The sequence below is a fragment of the Xiphias gladius genome, chromosome 19 (assembly GCF_016859285.1).
Source record: "Xiphias gladius isolate SHS-SW01 ecotype Sanya breed wild chromosome 19, ASM1685928v1, whole genome shotgun sequence".
NCBI lineage: Eukaryota > Metazoa > Chordata > Actinopteri > Istiophoriformes > Xiphiidae > Xiphias > Xiphias gladius.
The window spans coordinates 8,762,110-8,786,108 of NC_053418.1; the positions used below are offsets into that span (position 1 = coordinate 8,762,110).

General features: G+C 41.9%; 4 protein-coding genes across 23 annotated transcripts in view; 2 read left to right on the plus strand and 2 right to left on the minus strand.

The window, feature by feature from the left end:
• The first annotated feature begins 691 nt into the window (after positions 1–691).
• ykt6 (YKT6 v-SNARE homolog (S. cerevisiae)) lies at positions 692–4,517 on the plus strand. 4 transcript variants are annotated; one of them, XM_040154312.1, is made up of 8 exons: positions 692–922; positions 1,288–1,434; positions 1,615–1,697; positions 2,494–2,594; positions 2,713–2,817; positions 3,122–3,187; positions 3,590–3,691; positions 3,797–4,517. In XM_040154312.1, the coding sequence occupies exons 2-8, from the start codon at positions 1,331–1,333 to the stop codon at positions 3,830–3,832; spliced, it is 597 nt and encodes a 198-aa protein (XP_040010246.1). In that variant the 5' UTR covers positions 692–922; positions 1,288–1,330; the 3' UTR covers positions 3,833–4,517. The 4 variants fall into 4 exon arrangements, with proteins under 4 accessions (XP_040010246.1, XP_040010247.1, XP_040010249.1 ...); XM_040154313.1 differs by having other exon boundaries at positions 1,318–1,434; XM_040154315.1 differs by having other exon boundaries at positions 699–806.
• Positions 4,516–13,568, plus strand: sb:cb288. 4 transcript variants are annotated; one of them, XM_040154318.1, is made up of 7 exons: positions 4,516–6,417; positions 6,920–6,974; positions 7,718–7,862; positions 8,884–8,968; positions 9,197–9,209; positions 13,172–13,412; positions 13,527–13,568. In XM_040154318.1, exons 1-6 carry the CDS (start codon positions 6,232–6,234, stop codon positions 13,174–13,176), a joined length of 489 nt encoding a protein of 162 aa, XP_040010252.1. In that variant the 5' UTR covers positions 4,516–6,231; the 3' UTR covers positions 13,177–13,412; positions 13,527–13,568. The 4 variants fall into 4 exon arrangements, 3 of the variants coding, with proteins under 3 accessions (XP_040010252.1, XP_040010253.1, XP_040010251.1); XM_040154319.1 differs by having other exon boundaries at positions 7,718–7,789; XM_040154317.1 differs by lacking the exons at positions 13,172–13,412; positions 13,527–13,568 and having other exon boundaries at positions 9,197–10,834.
• Positions 11,415–19,385, minus strand: osmr (oncostatin M receptor). Of its 4 annotated transcripts, XM_040154309.1 has the most exons (17): positions 19,212–19,385; positions 18,961–19,115; positions 18,635–18,788; positions 17,891–18,163; positions 17,648–17,777; positions 17,281–17,429; positions 16,893–17,026; positions 16,655–16,796; positions 15,993–16,078; positions 15,638–15,851; positions 14,980–15,165; positions 14,770–14,871; positions 13,888–14,058; positions 13,553–13,705; positions 13,312–13,393; positions 13,122–13,206; positions 11,416–12,533 (listed from the first exon to the last, which is right to left on the minus strand). In XM_040154309.1, the coding sequence occupies exons 1-17, from the start codon at positions 19,297–19,299 to the stop codon at positions 12,123–12,125; spliced, it is 2,715 nt and encodes a 904-aa protein (XP_040010243.1). In that variant the 5' UTR covers positions 19,300–19,385; the 3' UTR covers positions 11,416–12,122. The 4 variants fall into 4 exon arrangements, with proteins under 4 accessions (XP_040010242.1, XP_040010244.1, XP_040010245.1 ...); XM_040154308.1 differs by having other exon boundaries at positions 11,415–12,533; positions 14,770–15,165; XM_040154310.1 differs by lacking the exon at positions 18,961–19,115 and having other exon boundaries at positions 11,415–12,533; positions 14,770–15,165; positions 19,212–19,324.
• A 149-nt stretch (positions 19,386–19,534) lies between these two features.
• Positions 19,535–23,999, minus strand: part of LOC120805131 (rho guanine nucleotide exchange factor 28-like) — a 39,580-nt gene continuing 35,115 nt past the window's right edge. For 7 of the 11 annotated variants that reach the window (XM_040155046.1, XM_040155043.1, XM_040155045.1 and 4 more), the window contains 8 exons: positions 23,598–23,729; positions 23,317–23,450; positions 23,181–23,228; positions 22,753–22,857; positions 22,433–22,597; positions 21,282–21,533; positions 20,782–21,160; positions 19,535–20,611 (listed from right to left, as the gene is read on the minus strand). In XM_040155046.1, coding sequence (XP_040010980.1) covers positions 20,424–20,611; positions 20,782–21,160; positions 21,282–21,533; positions 22,433–22,597; positions 22,753–22,857; positions 23,181–23,228; positions 23,317–23,450; positions 23,598–23,729 — 1,403 coding nt within the window. In that variant the 3' untranslated portion in view covers positions 19,535–20,423. The remainder of the gene's footprint in view (positions 20,612–20,781; positions 21,161–21,281; positions 21,534–22,432; positions 22,598–22,752; positions 22,858–23,180; positions 23,229–23,316; positions 23,451–23,597; positions 23,730–23,999) is intronic. The other 4 variants (XM_040155041.1, XM_040155040.1, XM_040155042.1 and 1 more) reach the window with 4 other exon arrangements.

A 23,999-nucleotide genomic window follows, 5' to 3' on the forward strand; every position in this document is an offset into this window, starting at 1 on the left:
TAGAATAATAATAACAACATAGGCTTTCAGATCGATACCCTACATCCGAAGGTTACAAAATTACATTAGAAAATAAAATGTAGTTGAAGTTTACTATTACTAATACTAATAATCAGTATTTTCTATCGTGATTAAATTATTTTATACATGTGTCAATTTATAGGATTATCATTTTATTGCAAGGTCTTTTTCATTTGACTTCGTGCAGTCAGGTAGTGAGTAGCACTTGATTACATAATCCCAAAGAACCAGGACGATTACTAAATTAACAGATGTAATTAAAAGCGGTTAAAGATTATTAGAACTTGAATCATTAGAAACCTCCATCCGAAATGTTTTCTTTTTACATTCAGTCTTGTTTTTCCAAAAGAAGTCAGATGAAGAATGTATGAAAAAATCACTGGGATTAGATATTTTTGAACTATCATCCCCTTCCCTGGTCGTCAATTAATCTAAATGAAGGGAAAAGACAGAAGACAAAAGTCTGTGTTTCAGAGAAAAACACTGCTTTTCATTAAGAACTCCGAAAAGTCAATATTATCCGGTTGAATAGTAATTTGAAGTGCAAGATCTCGCTCTAATGGGACTAGCCTTAAATAGGCTACTTTACATCGCGGAAATACTTCACTACACTAGCATGACATTTCTTTTTTTTTTTTTTTTTCTTATTTAACGGGAACGATGAAAACAGCGGCGTGATTGTTTCCACCGGAGCCGAAATCCCGTTGGACCGTATGAGGATCGTGACGTGGTGATTGGTCACTAAACCGCGTCTTGAAGATTATCGAGTTAGCGCAAACCACACGGCAATTAGGCCGCTGGACGTCTGCTGTACGTACCCTGGAGTTTTAGTTTATGTGCAATAATAAGTTTATTCGGTTGTTCTCACGGGACACAAAACGGTTCGCTGCTGATTTGTCTGGTAAGTAAGCTGAGGCCTCATGAAGACCGGATAACATCAGAAGCTAGCAGTGGGCTTGAATTGATTTCAGAAATGATTGTAAGGTTTATACTTCATATACATTATTATCAGTCCTGGGTAAGTTTATACTGGTCGCTGTCAGTTAACCCATCGATCTTCGCCCGGAGAAAAAGACTTACTTAAGCCGAGCATGGCTAACATTAGCCTGTTAGCTCATAACAAGGCGGCTAATTTCGCTTGTCAGCTGTGTTTCACTCAAGTTTCTTTAGCCGCGTTGTTAGCAGGGAAGCTATGTGGCTGGGCTGGATAAGGTAGAATGCCCTCGCGTAGTCCTGCTTGTGTCATCTTCCCAATTACATCGTCAGGACCGTGTCTGACTGACTGCCCCCGAACAGATCCGGCGGCAGCATGAAGCTCTACAGCCTCAGCATCCTCTACAAAGGGGCCACCAAAGCCAGCCTCCTCAAAGCGGCCTACGAACTGTCTTCCTTCAGCTTCTTTCAGCGCTCCAGGTGCGTCTGACCGATCACGACCAGCACACCTGACCGACGTCCTTACCTTTTCCGTTTCTATCGTGCTTTTGTTTTTTCTGCTTTTGCAGTAAGTGTGATCGTAGACCTCAGCAAATAAGATGCCTTCTGGCATGTCTACGTGGTTTCCACGCAGTGACCCGATTCTTTTGGTTTGTTTAGTGTTCAGGAGTTCATGACCTTCACCAGTGCCTTGCTTGTTGAACGAACCTCACAAGGAAGCCGTGCCTCTGTCAAAGAACAAGGTAAAAATGAGCAGGTTCCATCTAGTTTAAAAATGTAGAAACGGTCATTTCTAGCGAACTTTCATTTCAGTTGAAGCTGATTTTTGCCCAGTTTGACTCAAATGTTAGGCAGATGGGAATGTGTCAAGCAATTCTATTGAATTCTGCCTGGAAAGACTCGTGATTTTTCATTTTTCTGGGATTTAGTCTCATTTGTCACACGGTAATATCAGACCAACCAAATAGTAAACAAACCCTCTTCAAGCCCCCTCTCTTCTTATGTCTATGTTAACTGCGCTCACATAGGTAAACACATTAATTCCCTTGCTTTTGTTGTCCACTCATATATTGGTCTAATAGACTACTAACATTTAACGATGTCTTTTAAGGGTCAGAATGGGGAAACTGCAGTTTTTCTCACTGTCATTCAGCAATTGGAATTTTCCCAGAATTTTTCAATTCTGTTTGCCAGCAACCAACGCAAATGCTTCCTTTTTACTCTCATTGGTCTGCAACATAGAAAACAAACCACTTTATGCCCTTAACATCAAACAAGCGGAATTATCAAAATGGCGTATCAAGTGACATGAAGCTGATGTTACCAAATGTCAGGGAAAGCAAAGCCACAATCCACAATGAGTCCTTATCGGTCTTCTTATGGTGAACATTGCTAAGCTTTTGTTTGAAACTTTATCAGTTTTACTTCAGCTTTTCTAAACAAAGTGCACCAACAGGCTCTGTGCCATGAGACCAGGAAATGCCATTTTTATCACACTTTTGTTTTGATGGTGGCACACATGGTTTCGCTTTCTTTCAGAGTACCTGTGCCATGTGTATGTGAGAAATGACAACCTGGGTGCTGTGGTCATCGCAGATACTGAATACCCACAGAGAGTCTGTTTCACATTGCTGGACAAGGTGGGTACAAAAATATGCAAATATTAGATGCATAATTATTGCACTTCAATGTCAACTTCAATATTGAGATTTCTGTTTTTTTTTGTTTGTTTATTTGTTTGTTTTGTTTTTTTTCCAGGTATTAGAGGAGTTCTCCAGGCAAGTCGACAGTATAGACTGGCCCTCTGGTAATCCTGAAACCATAACCTACAAAGCCCTAGATAATCACCTTTATAAATACCAGGTCAGTCTGTTTATTCCGATAGCCTATGCTTATGACTAGACTGTAATTGTGGACAGAGAACAATATCATATTCACCTGGATATGCCTTCATAGTTGCCAGAGTTTCTAAATGTCTTATGCCATTTGATACCATTTACTAAACAGTACTGAGATGTGCTCTGCAGTCATTGTAAAGATGGAGGCATGAAGATGAAATTCATTCATTTGTTTGTGGCCGATCCAAGAGTTTGTTCACGAAATGCTGCCAAACGATTAGCAGTATCAGTGTACCTGACAGCTTGTTACTTTTTATTTTATTTTCCAGAACCCCAGGGAAGCAGATGCAATGTCCAAAGTGCAGGCGGAGCTCGATGAGACAAAGATCATTTTGGTAAAATCCTCCCTTAGCTGGGAACCAATAATATAATCAAGAGGCTGAAATATATGCACATTACTTCCTGGAATAGAGGCAATAGAGGATATTTTTTTAAAAAAATGTTTTATGAAGTTTTCCATTATAGCAGAACACACACAGGATATGCAGAGCACACACTGCTAAAGTAAACTAAACTGAGAGGGGCAAGAAGCAGTTTCTTCTCAGCCCTAAGATCTGGGCCCCAGAACTGCTACTGTAAGCCATAATAATCTTCAGACCGTTATCGGTGCATCGGTTTAATTGGCCAAATTGTGACTCTACATGCCTGAAACATTATATAGTATTCCCCAACCACTTGTCGAGTCATATTCTTTACACTGCACGCTACCTCATAAACACACATTTTGTTTTCTGTAGCACAACACCATGGAAAGTCTGTTGGAGAGAGGAGAGAAACTGGATGATCTTGTGACAAAGTCAGAGCACCTGGGAAACCAGTCCAAAGCCTTCTACAAGACTGTGAGTACTGACGATTGGTCTTATTAACGTTGGACCGTGAGGCTGCTGGGCAGTCACAGTTCAGATGCCTGACTGTGTGCATGTGTGTTCATGTTGACCCTGCAGGCACGGAAACAGAACTCATGCTGTGAAATCATGTGATGACGCTGCCTCGTCCTTGTGGACATACCCATCTCTGCCTTTCTGCTTTGCCTACATCTCCCATCATGCACCAGTCACCAGCTCTCAGTACAAAGGGCAGGACTGACGCCGTCTAATCCGGAATGGGATGCCAGGATGAGAGATAGAAATGGTGGAAGGTATTGACCTATCCGGATTGTGACTGATGGGGGTTGGTTGGGGGAAGAAGTAACATTTGAATTATTTTTAACCATTCAAAGGGTAATCATCTGTGCGGTGTTTCAGTACCAGCTGAGGACATAATAGTGTGACGTTGTGTATCGGTGATGTGTTGTCTTCAAACCATTTAATGTTATTCAGATTGAATCAAATCTTAATAGTTTGATCTTGAATCTTAAAAGTTTTGAAAGAGTATTAACAACGGTTGCGCTTCTGCTTCATGGCAACTCGGACAATCTCACAGTCTTATCTTGTGAATTCACACAGCGTGTCACTGTTTTGGTTCAGTTCTTCAAAACTTAAACTATTTTTCTTGCAGGAATAACCTTCGCGTCCACAAGGAGGCCCTGTTTATTTACTTTATTGTTCCAATGAGCCTCAATGTTGAGGTCAATCTAAAAACTCTGACAGCCAAGACAGCAAGTGGCTGCTTGGACATATGAAAACAAAATCTCAAAGAATTTTACAGACTTTTTTTTTTTTTTTTTTTTTTAAATCTTTCCTATACTGTATTAAGTTACATGATTTTGTTGCTTTTGTCTGTCTCATAGAGTTAAACGAAATCTTAAACATTCCCACTTTGGGTGATTGTGTTATTGTGTGATGATGCATCTTAAAGCTGAAGAGAAGTTGGAGATTAGATGTAGAGGGATGTTTCACCATAGATGCAGCCTTATTGCAGCGTGGCTAACGTGTAACCCCCCCCCCCCCCGGTCCTGTGGAAGAATTGCATCATCTCATTAGCAGGACAGGACCTGTAAGCTATTCTCTTTATCTCTGCGTACCGTAGCCATGCTTTTCACTCTGGTAGCCAACATGGGCACTTAAAGCAGGTTTTTAGAGTTCAAAAGCCCCCTGGGACCTCTGCAGTCCAGGGCTCGTCCGTACCTCTCTAACCTATGACTGGGATGATTCTGGGGAATCTCAGGTGCTGTTGCACTCTCTGGCCTCTTTCTATGTGCTAGTCAAGTTTTCCCTGAAACGATTATAATGTTTGAAAAGAGACGTGTTGTGCGATATTATAAATAGTGATTTCACATCCCTCTCTTATTTTAAGACACTCCGTGGCTGACTTTTAAATATTTTTTTTTTTTTTTTTTTTTTTTTTTTTTACTGAGAGCACAGTTTGCATTGTGTTTAGATCTGACGGGGTAGAAATTTCTTTCTTCGTGAACTGCTGATCAGTTTAAGATGAAGAGATGCCTTTGGTTGTGTATTTTAAGATGTCTCTCTGCTCTCTTTCTACTGTATGTGTGTGTGATTTGCTGATATATAACATCTGCAGGCTGCATTGATGTCGAGTGCCTGTGTGTTTGCGTGGGTGAGATCTGAATTTGCTCTTTCTGCTCTTACAGTGTAAACATTTGTGCAATATCTCTGCAGACTGATGGTGTCTTTCTTTTTTAAAGAAGAGAGAAAAAACCGAAACATTTCCCATAAAGGACAGTTTCTGTATACTCTTCTTATCACTAACTCCCATGTGAAGCTTGTCCAGGGTTGTTTCTGAAATATTTGTTTGATTTCTTCTTTTCAAAAATTCCAATTAATGTGCTGAATTTGAATATCTGTCAAACCTTTGGAGTTACGCTCTAGCTCTTTGCAGGTCAGGTCTCACCGATCAGTGTGTTAAACAGTCTGCATTAAACGTTTTCATCCAGCTGTGGTCTGCCATTTTAAAAAGACTTCAGATAATAAACAGTTCTTTTCTGTCTGTATTTACATTTTGTTTTTGGAACACTATTTTGTTCAAAACACTGACACGTGATCCTGCATAGATAAACAGCCATAACTTCTGGTGGGCCTTGTCTTCATTGTTCCAGGCGTCCAAGTGGTGTCGCAGGACGTCGTGTAAAAACAGTGTAAAGGTTAACTTGTTCTGTCCAGCAACAGGAAGTCAACGGTCCTATCTTTAAGATTTCTATCTTCCATCAGCAAACTGAGGGCTGCGCGGCCTCTGCTCTCGGCCTTTCTGCGGGAAGGTTAACCGGGAATCCGGTTGTAGCCTCTGTTTTAACTTAATATTAACGGGGAAATTGAAAACCCGGGAGTGTATTTGGGTGGTACAACTTGCAAATGATCACAATCAACAGGAGGTTAGCAGGTACCAAAAATAAATAAATAAAAAACGATCATCTAAACAGCTCAGATAAAGGATTTTCTTTTATTTGAATACCCTGCCTCAAATACGCGGTACAACGGGAATGTTCTCTGGAAAAGTACGAGTTTCAAACGACGCACTTGAAGGCAGCACGAGAGGCGCGTCTCAGCGCCCAGCTGAGGTGAGACGACGACAACGGCGTGAACTGAGCGCACAACCTCAAAACAAAATGTGGACGGAGGCGAAATATAAGAACAAGACTGTCGTCGGCATCGGAAACAGCTCGAAGGTAGGAGGCTGGTGGGGTGGGGTGGGGTGGGGTGGGGTTGGGGCAGCAGTGCACCATCGATCCCAGTAGTCCCTCGCTACTGACACTGCTGCTGTTTACAAGCCTGCGGAGAGTTGCACCAAGAGTTTTTACCTGGACTGGCAGCGGTTTCATCCCCCCTGTAAGCTACAGCCACAAGGGTCTCGATCAAAATGTGTTGGAGACGTGTCTCACTTATTTTCTTATCTTTGCGTCTGTCGTTTCCCTAACCACACACTTCCTGCAGCAAGTCCACTCCTCCGCTATAAGCAGCGTGACTTGTTGCTGATCAATCTTTTCCTTTTTTTTTTTTTTTCCTTCCTCCTCCTGTTCCAAGCAAACGTAATTGTGATAAGTGGCTGAATCTCAACCTGCACAAGAGGAGTCGTTTACCTGCCTGAACTGGAGTGGTGTGTCCTGATCCGTCGGGGCCCCGTGCTCTACGCTCTTTGTTCAAACATGAATGTTTTTGCTGCATTTTCAGATGGTTGACCCAGATCTCGCACTGCAGCTTTTACATGCTGTTCAGCAGAGAAATGGTGAGGCTTATCCCCTTGTTGAGCTTTTACCTCTTCTGTCTTCTTATTGACTTGTGGCCACCTTAACTTTTACATAATTAAATCTGATTAAAGTGCCAAATAAACAGGGGAATCTACTTCAGGTAAATTCCAGTCAGCTTTAGATGACTGACAGTCAATACTATTTTGAGTTCACACAGGGTCATCAAGGAAACACACTCTATGCAGCACGGTAGTTGCAGGTCAATGCTCTCAGACAAAACTACAAACTGTAACTTTGAAATAGGCAGCATGAATGTTTTAGACACCCAGAAAATGCATATGACCAAATGTAGTGAATCACTTTACCAGAGAAGGGAGTTACTGATTGAAAAGCAGATCGGGAGAGTTAACTGATTGGTTCTTGCTGCAGCTGTTGACAGTTTGGAAATCTTCAGAGGATCGTAAGAAACTGGCCCCTGAAAGCTTACTGGAAAAAAAAAAAAGAAGTGGCTGTACTGCAATATTCTGAAATGACCTCACATTTGAATGAACCACTGACACAGTTTCTTTCTTTTTTTTTCTTTTGTAACTTTGTTCACCCACTTGCATTTTAATAGTGAGCAATTCAAATGCTAGATCATTACCTTTTCGACTAACTTGGAAATTTTTAATTTAAAGTGAATTCTCATTAATGACTCAGTTATGTAAACAAGTGTATCACGCACACAGTCTTACGTATTGGCAGTTTTAAAACATTCTCTTTTTTTTCCCCCCTCATGAAGGTTCAACTGGAGCTGCTACTCGTCCCTCCTTCACAGAGGAGTCCTTAACAAGGAGCAGCGGGATCATCCCTGGTGAGCGCCACTTTGACCAAAATCTGATGTCTTTACAGACCCAGGACCTGTTTCAGAGAAGAACACCTGCTTTGTAAGATATACCACCCTGAGCCAACAAAGACCGCCTATTCCAGTCAGAGAGTAGAGACCCGCAAGTAAAGGGGAATCAGGTTACACCACGAACAGTCGACCAATCTCTAAAACATTTTATTTGGCAGTTCTTTTTGGAGTATGACTGCGGTGAGGTCCTGTGATTTTCGTCAGATTGCAGGGGGTTATTTTCATTTGCTGAGCCAGAGACCAAGATTTTCCAAAAATACTGGGACTGCTGTTTTTTTTGTCATACACATTCAAAAATATAACACTTCATCAACACACACTTCTTTCTCTGTGCGCAGTTGAATACGCAGTGTTTTGGCGACTTACGGGGTATGTTTCTTGCTTATCATTTGAACCTTGTACTGGAGAGCTTCTACAGTTTGTTGACCCCGGGTCCCTCATGTTTCCATGCCTCTGTTTGCTGAGCATGCAGACGTGTGACCAAACTGGAGGGCAGCATTTCTGGGAGTTGAACCTGAAAGTGGTGCCTCTATGCAACCCCAAGATAACCCTTAAACATTTTTTAAGACTTTCTTGCTTAAAAAGATCATATAATACAATATCAGTAAGCTGTGCTTACTTTCAAGTAAGCGTCCGTTCACCAGAAGCCAAAATAGTAATTCGGAAAGGGCAGTCAAATTCCTCGGGTCTCAGCAACAGTCAGTAGTGTTATCACTGCAGGATCCGATTGTTTTTTTTCTTTCAGAGTGGGAGATTCTTTTGGTATATAATAGTGCAGTGGAGACGGATAGGAAAGTGTGGAGCACAAATATGCATATGAATATGCAGTCATAAAACACGGTGTTTTTTTGTTTTCTGTGGATGAACTGGTTCAATCAGCTCAACAGGATGAGATACAGGTAAACAAATGATTCCTGCAACACTCCCGGCAGAAGGTACAACCCGAAAAGTAAATCTCGCTACACTGCACTTGGTGCTCACTAGGGCACATGCATGTATGAAGTTGGATTTTAACATGTGACAATAAACACACGTATGTTCTGTGCTTTTAGGTGCAATTGCAGCCACAGTGTTCATTGCCTTTTTACTTGCTCTATACGCCGTCCTCTGGAAGTGCATGGTGTCTCCACCACAACGGTAAAGAACAGACACGAGCCCTAACTTGATTTTGTTTACACATCTTGTAAACTGCTATTTGTTCACCTGCCCCTTAGTGTTACATGTCTGAACTTTGGATCCCAGCTCATCAAAGACAGACAAATCGCCTCACATGATCTGCACTTTTGCCACCTCATATTAAACTGCAATACTTTTTTTTTAATTGTAGTTATCATGTAAACGCACTCATTTGTGTTTCCCTTTCAGAAAGCACAGAAAGGTGAGAGTAAGAGTACAACAGAGGAATTCTGTGTGAAGACTGGCTTCCAGGTTGCGTCTGTTCAGCAGTTTATTTTGGATCGTAATGGTGCAGACTAAAATCTGAGAGCAGACTTTGCTCCCAGTCAGAGAACAGCACCGGAGTGACAACAAGCCACTGAAGAAGATCCTCCTCCTAAGAGATCCAAAGATCAAACCACAAAAAACTGACCGAAATGACTGACTGTGTCACCTTCTTCCCTCAGCTTTACTGTCTGCTGGTAGCTCCATGATGATGTGAAACACTTTTGCGTGCTGCTTTTTTTTTCTGTTCATTTGTGTAAACTCTGCACTACTGAGGATTGAATCATCTTAGGCCACAGCTCGCTCCAGTGACCAATAAGCGCGTGTGTGTGTGTGTGTGTCTGTGTGTGTGTGTGTGTGTGTGTGTGTGTGTCTGAGAGTATGTTTAGTACGTGTAGATTTTTTTCCCATGTTTTATACCTGCACGACATGGACTGTTGCATTTTAAAGATGTTCTCTATTCTTGCATAGTATTTCTTCATAGTATTTTCTAAAGTACAGGATGGAATCAGTAGTTTCCATTTCAATCTGTCTTTGTCTCTGAAAGATTTTTTGTGAAAACTCCTAAAGCTGCCAGAGTGTTCAGGACAATCAGCCCCCCCCCCCTCATTTCAAATTCTGTGGATGGATTTATGGTGAAACACTAATGAAACTGAGCAGTAAACAGGTTAAGTGCCAGTATGAGCTCAAATGAAAAAAGTTCTTATCTCTGATTTCTCACCTGTGTTTACTTGTGTGAGCGCATGATGCGCATCAATAATATCTGTTCAGATTCATACAAGTTCATGAGCTGCTGAATCCTTGAATCAACAAAAAGAAAAGACATGAAAAAACTCAGACTGGCCTTTTCTGTCCCATACATGTAAGTGGTCACCCAGGCCAGACGGACACGTCCTGCATAAATGGACACAGTCCAGCGGCCACTGAGCTACCCTGCTTGATATGCTATTTGTTGCACGCTATTTTAGTACCTCGCTGTCACAGCCAAATCCACAGAAGAGGTCTAACACGATTTTTCAGAACCAATTCTGCAACTGCAACAAACCACAGAGTGGAGCAAACAGAATGAAGTAACGAGCAGGGAATGTGGTTTGGTGGAGTTGGTAAGAGTGTTGGGTGGAAGTTCAGCCGAGAATTCACCAGAGCAAAGACAGCTTAAATGACAAATGATTAAAAACTGATGAATGAGATACTAATCATTGAACAGTGCATAACTTCATAACTTTGACTAAGATGAAACTAAGCGCATCCATATTTGTAAAAATGTAAAGGCAGATAGGTGAATAGTTTTGATAACACCGAGATTGTGGATGACAGCTGCATCAATCCAAGATTTATACTGCATATGCTTAGGGTTAGGCCAGAATGGCCAGACCGGTTGGAGCTGACGGAAAGGCTTTGGTAACTCAGATAACCACTCTTTACAACTGTGGTGAGCAGAAAAGCATCTCGGAATGAACAACACGTCGAAACCTTGAGGCGGGTGGGCTACAACAGCAGTAGACCACGTCGGGTTCCACTCCTGTCAGCCAAGAAGAGAAATCTGAGGCTGCGGTGGGCACAGGCTCACGAAAACTGGACAGTTGAAGACTGGAAAAATGTAGCCTGGTCTGATGAATCTGGATTTCTGCTGAGGCAGCAGATGGTGGGGTCAGAATTTGGCATCAACAGCATGGATCCATGGACCCAACCTACCTTGTGACAGGAGTCCAGGCTGGTTATGGTGTAATGGTGTGGGGAATGTTTTCTTGGTACCCTTTGGGCCCCTTAATACCAACTGGTCACGGTTTGAATGCCTCTGCCTCTCAGAGTATTGTTGACCATGTGCATCCCTTTGTGGCCACAATTGACCATCTTCTAATGGCTACTTCCAGCATGATAAAGCATTCATGTCACAAAGCAAAAGTCGTGTCAAACCGGTTTCATGAAAATGCCAATGAGTTCAGTGGACTTCAGTGGTCTCCCCAGTCACCAGATCTGAATCCAATAGAACACCTTTGGGATGTGGTAGAATGTGCAGCTGACAAATCTGCAGAAATGATGTGAACAAAATGATGTCAGCAGATCTGTAGGACACTTCTGCTATCACCAAGTGACCTGTTCCAGGAAGTTGAGGAGATCAAATGTAGGATCTAGGTATGTTTTGATATTTGAGTCAGACCCTCATCACAGTAAAAACAGACTGCTTACCCATTAGTCACTGCACAGAACTGAATTCAAAGTTTACAAAGAAATTCTGACCACTAACACTTTACTCTTATTTATTTATGCTTGTTTATTTATTCATTTATTTAGCCAATCTTTTTTGAAATAATACATCAATATGGCTGACTTTTTTTAATGTAACGCCTACATACCACCTCCTCCTAACTGATAACACAGTTTTTTAATTTTTAAAAACATGCTATTTTATTTTCCTTCCACTTGATATGTTCAGCTACCTTATCTGTGGTACCGTTTGCATCCTGTAGATAAACATCTCTCGTTGCTTCACAGTTTAGCACTCTGAGTTCCTCTTAAGCCGTCGTGTACACTTTCCCATATAACAGCACCTTCAGTTTCATTTTTGTACTGTACTGCTGCAGAGACAAAGTTGTTTCAAATGCTTTTTAGATTACCTGGTCTGCGTTTTCTGCTCTACATACAATATTTTACAATAAGTCTGCAAACAAATCACACAAGCAAATATTCTGTTGAAATGTGGCAGGATACAAAACCTTAACATCTTTACATTAGAAAGCTGCAGATTCGCATTATGTCCATTGAACAAAGCATCTGTTCACAGCATTTAGACTATTGAAATTGAGACATGAAATATATGGCATAGAAGCTTTTGGCTTGGTTTTGGACTTTATACTTGTAAAGTATCACTGGAGATATAACCGTATGTAACACTATATGATTCCTGCGCACAGTCAGAAGGTTCAAAGCTTGATTTGATTTCAGTAGCTGTGACTTCTTTTGGCTCAGAGTTTTCCTCCAGCAAGGAGTAGAAGTAATTCTTATTTGAGATGCATGCCATTTGCTGAGGGGCCGGTCCCTCACAGAGCAACATGGCTGAGTGCTGACAGTAGTCTTGGAGTGGCACACGGGAAGGTGACAAGGATGAAGTAGATGACTGAGAACCAGGAGAGGGTGGTGTGTTCAAGGGTTCAGGACGGCTGAGTGTGGTTGTTTCATTCACTTGAGGGCAGGTATTCAGGATCTCAATGTCACAGCTGATGCACTCCTCCACGTTGCGAGACTGCATCCTCTCAATAGTCTATACAAACACGTAGAGGGGATTATAATAATGTAAACTTAAGGCAAATAATTACACGAGTTTAGATAATAGAGGGAGGTCCATATCTGTGGGCGTAATGTACACAACTTAGTATGTATGCATGACAACGGCAGGTAAATTGACCCAGAAGTGGAGTTGCTTTGCTATGCAGCTACATCAGGGATTTCCAGGGAACGGCTCTATTGTGTTATATTTGCCTTTAATACTCTTAAAACCACTTTTGTACCAAAAAGTTATTTTACTTATTTTGAAAGCTGATTGATGAGCTGCTCTCTGATGGTTTATTCGATCGCAAGTAATGAGCTGCCCGAATGTACAGAATCATTTTGCACAAGTGTTTATGAAATCTATCATAAAAGCTAAAAACACGTTCTGAAACCACTGTAGAGGGAGGACCGTGTGAGTTGTGTTGTAGAGTGCGTCAAACTCAGTTCATTGAAATAGTTTAATATTTCCACAAAAAAAAATAGAAATGATGCGTTATGTACCATATGCATTTTAAGATTAGCGCATAGTAGTTGTTTCCTCTCTGTGCATTATTTGACCATTTCAATGATGTGTCCATACCTCATGCAGGAAGTTCTCTAACTCAGACGTTTTGATGTTCATACCAGCAGGATAAGCAAATATCTCCTTCAGCCCTCTCTTCAGCCTGGAAAAGAAACAAAACAAAAAAATGAGATGGAAGAGAGAGGCCCCAGGTCGTCTTCCGCAGGGATGAATGTTAAAGTGAAGATTTAAAGATGAAGTTACTCACATTTTTCTTTGACGCCACAGAAGAATGGTGCAGCCCAGCAGCAACAATATGGGAGTCAGGATACTGGTCAAGTGAGCAGAGTCTACCGCAGGAAACAGAAGGTGAACGGTTTACACAACCAAGTAGTAAATTGCAAGCCTGTGTAATCGAATTTGAGAAAAAGCCTAGGAGAAGAAACAACATTAAAACTGATTGATCTTGTTGAATTGTTGTAGATTGCACTGGATGTTATGGAGCTCACAGTTGGTTCTGGTCCTGACGGTGATACTGGCTGCTTGTCCAGGCCCCTTTTGGGTAAGTGCCATCACAGAGAAAACATAGTCATGGCTCTGCCTCAGACCTTCAATGGTCAAAGACTTATTCCGAGGGTCTTCCACTGACAAACTGAAATTATCTAAAAGTACACAAGATTATTAATGCCTTGTTTCATGTTGTCAAGAAGTTTCATAACTCTAGTGTGACTCAAATTAGAGATTGCTTCTAATGACCAAAGAAATGTAAACAGATGATTGTTTAGAACAGTCCGCATATTTTGCATATGCACAGAAAGAGTGCAAGGAATCAGGAATTATTAACTCTTGAGGCTGTCCTCTGCCCCTCTTGCAGTATGACCTTCCTGTACAGTAACCACGTAACCAGTGATGAATGCCAGATGAGCCGGATCATCCTCATTGTAACGCCACTCCAGTTTCACAGATGAGGGGGTTCTCTCAACAGGTTCAACCAGAACCGGAGGCTTCACAGCTCCTGGGGAAAAGGAGGTGGTTTTGAGGAAGGAAGACAGATAAAACCAATTGGAATAAAACAAAAAAACCAGACTTTAAGCAACGATGCAACTTCTCCAACTGATTTCAACCCACAGGGACTTTCTATCTGGCGCCTGCATTGTTGGGCTGAACTGTCAGACTCTGTTGCAAAAGCTTCGATCTGACAGAAAGTGGCTGCTATGTCTTTTTTTCCATTGATTTGGCTTTGAGGTTATTTTCTTATAAAAGATTAAACCTGGTGTTCTGTCCCCAGACGTCAATCAATAAGATTATCGTATGCATTTCCTCCTTGTCTCTGCTTCCTCCTGCTTATTCCCCTCTGCATATCTGACAAACAGGAAACACAGTGTCTTGTATATAGATGACGTCTGATGTCCTCATTAGAGCCTGGGATGAAGACACCCTGTGTCAAAATTTCAGCTGCCACACCGCATGAAAAGTTTCAGTTTTAACCATGTGCTCAAGACCTTATCTCTCCTGCAGTATATCTGACCGTCCTGTCTGTTGAAACACCAGTTCTGAGACGTACTTTAAACCCCTCTATCAGCAAAGTGCCTCATTAACCTCATGAACACACACACACACACACACACACACACACACACACACACACACACACACACACACACACACACACACACACACACACACACACACACTCATATTTCCAGTAGAACCCAGTAACACTTACCAAGCTCTTGTGAGTATCCAGTCTGTATTTCCAGTAGTCTATGTCCATTTTCTGTGCACCCATAGATATTAAATGTATACCTACAACCTGCTTTGAACTTGCCTGCAAAATAAAGGTGTATGACATTGAATACCAAAATAGCAAAAAAAAAGAACTTAAAGTATGCACTTACAGTGACCACTAAAGGAAAACTAAAAGACAAAAATTTACTAGCAGGTAGGAATAATGTGTTGTTTCCCTCCGGCATCTTTATCCATTCCAGAGTACAAGGCACTGCGCTTCCCAGATTGCACCACTCCACTGTATTGCCACAAGTGGCAGTGTCCTGCTCAGCCCAGGACAGAGTGAAACCACCAGCTGTGCTGCTTTTTAACCGCTTCCCTACAGGGAGGTTCTCTGGACAGAAACACAAATTTAAGCCGCTTCATACGTAATTCTGTCAAACTCCTGGATATCTTAGACTGAGGATGAGGAAAAAAAAACACATTTGGTTCAAAACTAATTATCTAACTAATTATCTAAAGTGATGCATCCAGAAAAGTAGCGGTGAAGGTAGATTCAAAACATGCCACTAACAACAAAACAACACAAAAAAAGCTACACGCCCTATTATGTTTTCACACACTTTAGCTAAGACTGATTTTTCTTTTCACTCTATGATGATCATCTAATGGCATAAATCTGAGCTACTGATCACCACCGCCATCCATCTTCTCCTTGATCAAGTGGCTATCTGTCTGCTACATTTTTTGGAATACAAACTTGCCAAATGGGGAAAAAAGTTCGCAATATGACTTGATATAAGAAGCATTTATGTATAATGACAGCCGAACCGACACAATCTCAGCTGACTCCATGGGTTGCTTACCACTATCATCCAACTTTGGGATGGTGATATGAGCAGAGATGGAGGGACCGGTGTCAGGGACAGCCTGGACAGTGAAGTTACACTGTCCTGGACCGATGGAGACCTCTGCACGGGTCTGTCCCCCGTCCTTCCACTCAGTCCTGTTTAGGCCTTCCTGCGACCACTGAACTGTGTAACCTTGGATGGTTACAGTGGTTGCTGAGCCATGAACATGCTGAGAACAGTGGTGGTCATTAAAAGTTCATGCTGTGGTGATAATATATTTTAAATCAAACAAAGAGCTTGTGCCCCACTACACGAAGACTTGTGCCAAAATGACACATTTGCAGGAAAACAGGCAAGCATGAGGTCTCACCGTCGTCCACAATAGAGTAACTTGACGACTGCGGGGGTCGGACATCTGCTTTATTTTCCTCCATAAGTTTAAGGTCACTAATCGATCTGAAGAAAGCGCATGAAGATTATTTGTTTAATGATTTGTTTAAATTGATTATTTGCATTACAGGCATCAGCAGATCATGCAATATCGCTACCAGTACAGTACACTTGTATGTACTAACAGTGTAGTACTAAGTAAGTAGTTTATAGTCTGGCTTTGAACGAACTTTGGGATGTCTGGGCCTTGTATTGTTGGCTAACCTGAATCATGCCTGCTTAAAATAAAGCATATGTAAATAAAGAAAAAAAAGAAAGAAAAATGTAAGTGCACCGTCTCCAGATTCACATGAATATAAATGGACATGGACCTCTGATCTACCTCTGGAATGGGGGGGGGGGGCTTTAAAGGTGGTTGTGATGGCAAAGTTGGATAACATACAACCACAATGTCCTGGGTTCATAAATGTTGAAGGGTAATTAATTGCCTGATTTAGTCTTGGCTTGAAACAATATGAAGTTTTTGGTCTTAACCTTGTCTGAGCGTGGTCTTGACTCAAACTTGAACTTGGGTCCTTGGATGGAATGGACACACGTTGTACACAACATATTATCCAGGTAATACACTCTTTTTGTACTCACAGGTTTTGAAAGATATGGGCTTTGTCCATTTTCCCCAGAGCCTGCCATTGACAGAGCAGCGCACCCTGGTAGAGTAGCGGCTGTCGGGAAGCAGTTGCTCCAGTTTGACTTTGCACGGATCATTCACACTATTGCAGTTAAGCTGCCACAAACACACAGACAGAAGGGTAAAAAAAATGCACGAAAACTTCCTAATTCTGCAGCACAAATATTTTATTTGAAACTGGATTAAACTCACCTTGGTGGTGCTGCCTGGGTCTACGTTGACCTGACAGAGGAGGTTCAGTTGAGTCAAGTTCCCCCGTACGGTCCACGACACGGCGGTGTCTGTCACCCCAGGGCTCACTCTGTTTATTTCCACAAAAGGAAGCACTAATGGCAACACACAAATGAAATCCACACATAAATAGAAGTTCATCTTTAAGCGATTGTTCAGTGAACCATCAAAGAACACGCTGAATACACCAGGACTTATTTCAACACATTGTGCAGATAAATCAGGGGCACCTACGTGCACACAGCACTACCAAGGAGTCTTTAGGGGTTCAAAAACACAACTAAACTGTATGGTTACAATATATACTGTATATTCCAAATTCTGTTCAGATGTTTGGAAGATCTATGACCTCTTTCAGAGATATTGAAGCTGTAGCTCTCTGTCTCCTCTCCCAGCTGGTCCTTCACCACCACACTGATGTTGTATTCTTCCAGCTGTGGGATGGCCGGGAAAGTACAGGAGGATGGCTCGCAGTTGATGGGAGCCTGGTCTGATTTCCTGTGTTTTCATAAACAGAGGCGGGAATGGGAAAAGTCTCATGGGACATCAAACAGAACGGTCTGTTTGGAATCGGTTTAACAACATAATCTTAACTGATTGAAGCTGAACGTGTTGGACCAGTATTTATAGTTTACAAAGACACTGCAATCTATGCCTGAAATTCTGTGCATAAAGCTACGAATACATCCTGAATGTTTGGCAGTGTGTGCGCTTACTGTAAGTGAAGAGTGTGTGTTTGCTTGTTGCGATCATATTGGTATCGATTTTTGTCTGGGTCCCAGGTGCAGGTGACAGTTGTCATTTGTGAGGTCGTGCAGCTGAGGTTTCTTGGCTTCTGGGGGGGAGCTACAGCCCACAGGTAGATACATAAATATATGTTAAAAAAAAAAAATCTTTTGAAAATTAATATTAAAGGAATGTCAAGAATGTAAACAAAATAAATAATAATTGAAACTCACAGCTGACAAAGTTCCACGTGTGACAGATATTGCCAGATGTATCACTGCAACTGAGTGAGACAGCATTAATGCAATCTTTTCGGATGGTCAGGTTGTCGACAACGATAGCCTTGACTCTGGCTCCAATGCTGATGAGAGGGTATTTGCTGTCATAGAAGGTTATACTGGAGATTTTCAATCCAACTGCGGGAACGCAGCAGAACATGGCACTGGTGCCCTCTCTCAGCACCCGATCCACGGGGAAAATCTTGGTCTTATCCGTTGCCTCAACTCCTGCAGGCCACAGAGCAGAGCTATAGTGCAGTCTGATGAGGACCTGACCAGCTTTGCATAGAAGCAGTGGTGCCGCTACAAATATCTGTACTCCTTTGTACGCTCTAGGACACCAGAACCCTCACTGCCATCACCCCTTAGTACAAGATACTAGACAAGTGAGAGACATAAAACCTGTACAAGTGTGTAGGATAATACTTCCAAATGCTATATACAATAAAAAGATTACCCATCCCAGTATATTACAGGCAGGCTTTAAGTAGGAGGATTGCAACGGACCATTGCAATGACTGCAACAGACACTGCAACACTGGTTGAGACACTGATGTAAAGATTGGTGAGGGGAAAGAGAAAAAGGATGAAGGGCTCTCTGTTACTGAACAAACAGCAACAAGTGTTTATCTTAACAGTGAAACAGTCCACACAAGAGACAGACCTGTTTTCAATGTGCTTGGTTTGGCATCGTCTCACCATAGTTAGTTACCCATTTGCTCCAGGGACTCGGGACAGACTGATTGTAGAAATACCGTATCCTGACTGAATGATGCACACACTCCAGAGGTAGATCAGAGGTCCATGTCCATGCATATTCATGTGAATCTGGAGAGGGTGCACTTACATTTTTCTATATGAACAAAGACAGGAAAAAAAACCCCATAAATTTAAGTTTGAGTTGGTGATTATCCATGACATCATCATTCATAGGATAAGTAGGATAATCAATAACATAAAACTACTGCAACTATGCAGGGCCTTTAAACAGCCTGAATTTCAGGCAACAAATCTTCAGTACTCACACTGTAAATAACAGTGTGGTCCTCAGTGCGGCTGATCTGGAGCTCATTAATGTTGCCCACTAAGGCACTGTGGTTTACCAGCCAGCTCACCACGAGGCTTTGATTGTCACTGAATGCCCGCAGATGACTGATGCTCGGTCTTGGTGGCTGCCAAACTGGCACACAATGCAACACAGTGTGTGTAAAGTTACAGGACATATTTGAGGAGTTTTACAATGGAAATGGAAAGAATTTAAATGAAATGAACTCACCAGTGTCCGAGCAGCATCCACTGTGCTCCTCAGAAAATATTAGATACAACCCAAGCAGGTTAATCAAGGATATTCTTAAACTGTTCATCCTTTCAGTAGAGAAATGATCAAAGTGAAAGCAGCGTGAAACGCTGATCGTACACTGCGCACCCGAACTAAAAATCTCATGAGTTAGTGGTTAGTAACAGCCTGCCTGCAATTCCTGGAAGAGTATTACACAATTAAGTAATACTGAAACCACGGAGTTTCGCAAACGTCAAACTGACGTTGCTGTGTTCTATTTTAAAGACAAAACACACTAAAAAAAATTGATGTTTGCCACGATAGTTTTATGTACAGCCCAATGTTACAATGGCACATCACAGTTCTGATTACAGAGATTACAAGAGAACAAATATCAAACAAAATATTATTAATGTTGACAGTGCATGAAGCAATTTACACACAATAAATTATCAGACAAGGAGATGAACAGAAAAAATACAACCATTCTTTACAGAAATCAATTACAGTATCAGATAGCAAGATTTTTGGCACTTAAGTGAGAAAAATGAAGTTCCTCTTCCAACATAGTGTGCATAGGTAGCCTTTCCATAAAACTATACATATATTTAATATTTATACAATGATGTCAGTATATTTATTTCTTTTAGATGCTCACAATCCCTCATAAATATTATTGAAGAGGACATGGAGAAATAATAGCACTATATACATAGTTTGGGGAAGGACTCGATTGGCTTCTCAAATATTTCCATTTTCTGTTAAGTGCTCACGGGAAAATAACATCAGTACTTCTGTCCAGATTTCCTGGTGCTTTAGGTCCCAGTGTTTGTAGCACGAAGGTACCTCTGCCATCAAACACGTCCATCGGACACTTAAAAGAATCATAGTTGAAGTAAAAACACGGGGAGTACAAGTATAAAAGCTGATTTACAAAGAGCTTGTCTACAAAAAGGCACAATGGTTTGATCGCGGAGGAAGAGAAGGATTAATGGCTGACATAGACTGAAAAAGGCACAAACAGTATGTGTCATTATACTTCCTCCCTGCAACTATTCCCTTATTTGATTATACAGGTTTCTAAAAATGAATTTATATCCATCACATTTGGATGGATGCAATGCACACATTTACAAACACATATAAGCGACAGATATATTATTGTCGGTCCAGTAATATGTCAGGCAGTTTGTGTTGTTCGCTTCTCTCTCAGAGATAAACAATGTTCTCCTCACCTCCCTCCTCCCCGTTCTGTCCTTCAAGAGAGAGGTAAGCCTGTGGTGGAAGAAGGGGGGTGAGAGAGGGAGAGGGGGAGTACTCCTCGTAAAGTCCGTGAGCTGTGACCTCTGACCTCCAGGGACCCAGGGATTGCCTGTCCAATGTCGGGCTGAAGTCTGCTGGAAGGAGAACAACAGAAGCTCTTGAGACAAAGATCACGTTTCGGAGGAAAGGACAAGGACATAAGAAAGTAATGGGGGTTTTTTTTGTAGGTACAACACAGAATCAAAATCACAATATGGTTTTTTTTACAATCTTGTATGATTTAATGTATAGTAAGTAGCCCTACGGTTGTTGGTCCTCTGCGGCTGTGCAGTGATCCTGCTGCTGAACGGTTGGACAGAGTCGTTCAGAGGCCGAGGGCAGCTGTGGTTGTTACTGTAGTTTGGGTACGTCAGGCCGTCCGGAGGCTGTTTGCTGTGTGCCTGGCTCAGCAGAGTGTTGAGGCTGTTGTAGAGGCTGGCGCTGAGGCCGAGGTTAGCAGTGTAGCCGGAGCTGTGAAGAGGGCCATCATGGTTCTTCCTCGACGCGGAGAGCAGACACTGGTGCTGGTTGTTGTTGGCAGGCTGGCGAGGGTGGTTGTGCTGGAGGGAGGTGAGAAATGCCGCCTCGTTTTCGTACACTGAACAGCTTTCATCCAGACTGCCTGAGCGGCTGTGGCTGGACACCTAAACACCAGAAAAAGCAGAGGGGACATGGCTTGCTCAGCAGTTTTCAGTTTTTTTTATGGGTTTTTTTTTTTTTCTACCTTCACCTTCCTGTCTCTCCTCCTCTTCCTCCTTGTCATACCTTGTATCCATGCAGTGGTATTGTAACTGGCAGGCTGCTCTGGCGGTTGTGTCTCCAGCTCTGGAGAATCCTCTGCTGGGCTTCAATCTTCTCCTTCTCCCTCTCCACACTCCTCTGGCCCTCCCTCAGTCTTTCCAGATTTTGCTGATACTCCAGCAGCTGGGCCTCCAGCTCCTCACGCTCAGAGCGCAGACGCTCAGCCTCCAGGAGGCACTGCTGCTCTCGCTGTTCCAGCACACTCTCCTGCTCACTCTGTAAACACACAAGGCACATACACATCGGAGAATTCAGGCACGATCTAACTCTTTCTGCTGTTATTATGGATTTTCTAGTATTGAGTGGGATTAAAGGATTTCGAAATGTCCTAGCAACTTTAGGAAAACTGGGTTTTAGATTTGCAGGGTTAAAAACGTTTAACAGCTTTTGGTGGGGTTTTTTTTTCTAATTCTGTTTTATTGTTTGTGTATTTTTTCTTCTCTTGCACTTAGCCAAAGCAGGCACAAGTAATAATGGCACAACAAATAGTAAAAAATGTTGCAGCTATCTAAAACAACAAATTGCAACACAGATGAGAGAAGGACCACAAATAAAAGCCTTAACAGACAACAATGAACTGTTGCCATTCATTGCATTTTTTGCATTCGTGAGAACATATGTTGCAAATATTTTGAAGTGAGTTAGCCTGTAAGCCAGTATTCAGTAAGTAACTTCCACCTGAGGAGGTCAAAAGGAAAAAGGAAGTTGCAACAACTCACCAAGATAACACCTGAATTTCACAGCACAGTATGTGGTTTATAAAGTCTAATACTATCTAAAAATATGTGATCAGGGAGAGGTGAATTCAACTGTCACAGGTTTTGTTGATATGTGACAGTCTTCACTTTTGATGTTGCTGAAATGACTGTTTCTATTAACTGTAATATTTAGCCATGGGTATAGTATATCGGCTGGTGGCATCTGTTACTGTTTACATTTTATTTGACAGAAACTGGCAGAGATGAAAGATACCGGTGAGGTTTGCACAACGCTAACCACAACATTTTTTGTGCAGCACCAAACCACCATGGAATGACAACAGAGAAAGACGGGAAAAACACATGACTGAGACAAATAAGAGTACATCTAAGTCAGAACATCAGCATGGGGCTCACCTGTTGTTTCTCTCTGACCAGACACTCTCTGTCCCAGCGCTGCTGCTCCTGTTTCAGCCTCATATGGAGTTTCTGCACCTCATCCACCTCTTCTTTCTTCCTCTCCAAACCCTTTTTTTCTACTTCCTCTTTCTTCTTATCAATACTCCTCTGCTTCTCCTGCTCCTGGATAAAAACAGAAACTGGTTTAATCTTTTTTGTCATTATTTTAAAAAGGGGAACTGAATTCTAGTCTAACTTCCTGAAACCAATGATATACTGGTACAGGCCCACATGTAATAAAAATATTTATTGTAACTCAAACATGATGTGACTGATACCAGACTGTTTTGGAGGGAAGAGAGGGTTCGGAGCTGGGGTCTTTCTCCCTCCTGGAGAAGGAGTTTCTGGACTTCATAGCAGCTGTCCTGTCGGGCCACAGCAGCCTGCAAACACAAGGAGGATCACACTCAAGTTACTTATCTTTAATAAGGCTGGAAATTTGATAGAACCTTTCAAATCTGAATTCAGATTGTTGAATCCATATCCCTTCAAATCCCGTATCAAAACCGATTAGGTTTAGATTTAGGTCAGATTAGGGTAGATTTAAACTATTTTACGACAAGTTTTGTTAGCTAAAATAACAAATGCCTTTGTTATCATACATTTACACACACTGTACCTACTATTTAATGTTAACTCTGTCTTTCAATCCAGACATTAACTCATTCAGTTAGCCACAGATGCTGAGACTTGTGCCTTTTCTCACCTGCAGACTATAGAGAAGCTGGGTCAGGTTCTGGACGCTCTCTGCCACCTACAGAACAGTGTATTATTACAGGGGAACAGTAATGTATACTTATACGCTGGCAAACATTGCTCATGGGGAACTACAGTGGTTGCACCTTTAACAGTGTCCCTTTGGTGTCTCCTTTTCTCAGCTCGACAGCAGAGCTCCACAAAACACTGTCCAGCCCCGTCAACTCAGTGTCTGATCCAAGAGAGGTAGAGCTCATACTGAGCGTGCTGAGATAATCTGCTGTAGGGACAAGGAAAGGAGAGGGAACATTATGCCATGTGGTTCACTCACATCAGTTAAGGTCAAGTAGTACGTTTGCAGCGATCTCAACTTAAGGACAAACATGCCAAATGACATTCAGAATTACTGTGTATGTTTTCTGCTCACGTTCAGAGGGAGACTCCTGGATGCTGCTGCCGTGACTGTTGTAGCTGCAGCACTCTGGTCCTCGGACAGGAGAGCTCTGACTTTGTACAGAAAGGCCATCATGAGCCTGCAGAATGGTGATCAGGTTCTCTGCTGCAAAAGAAGCAAATATCTGTCAAAACCACTGATTTTTCTATGAACAGGCCCGTTTTCCAAATAGCAACCATGACAACAACATAGACCTAGACTATATCATAACACTTTAAATAGATACTTAGTTGCAACTTTTAGTTGTTCCCTACAATATTGTATGCAGACTCCAATTTTCTTATCGATATCTGCAGAATAATTGTATTGGGGCTTGTAAGTCTAATATACAGGTCTTATTAAAAGAAATGCTCAGTATCTATTTGTTACACTGCA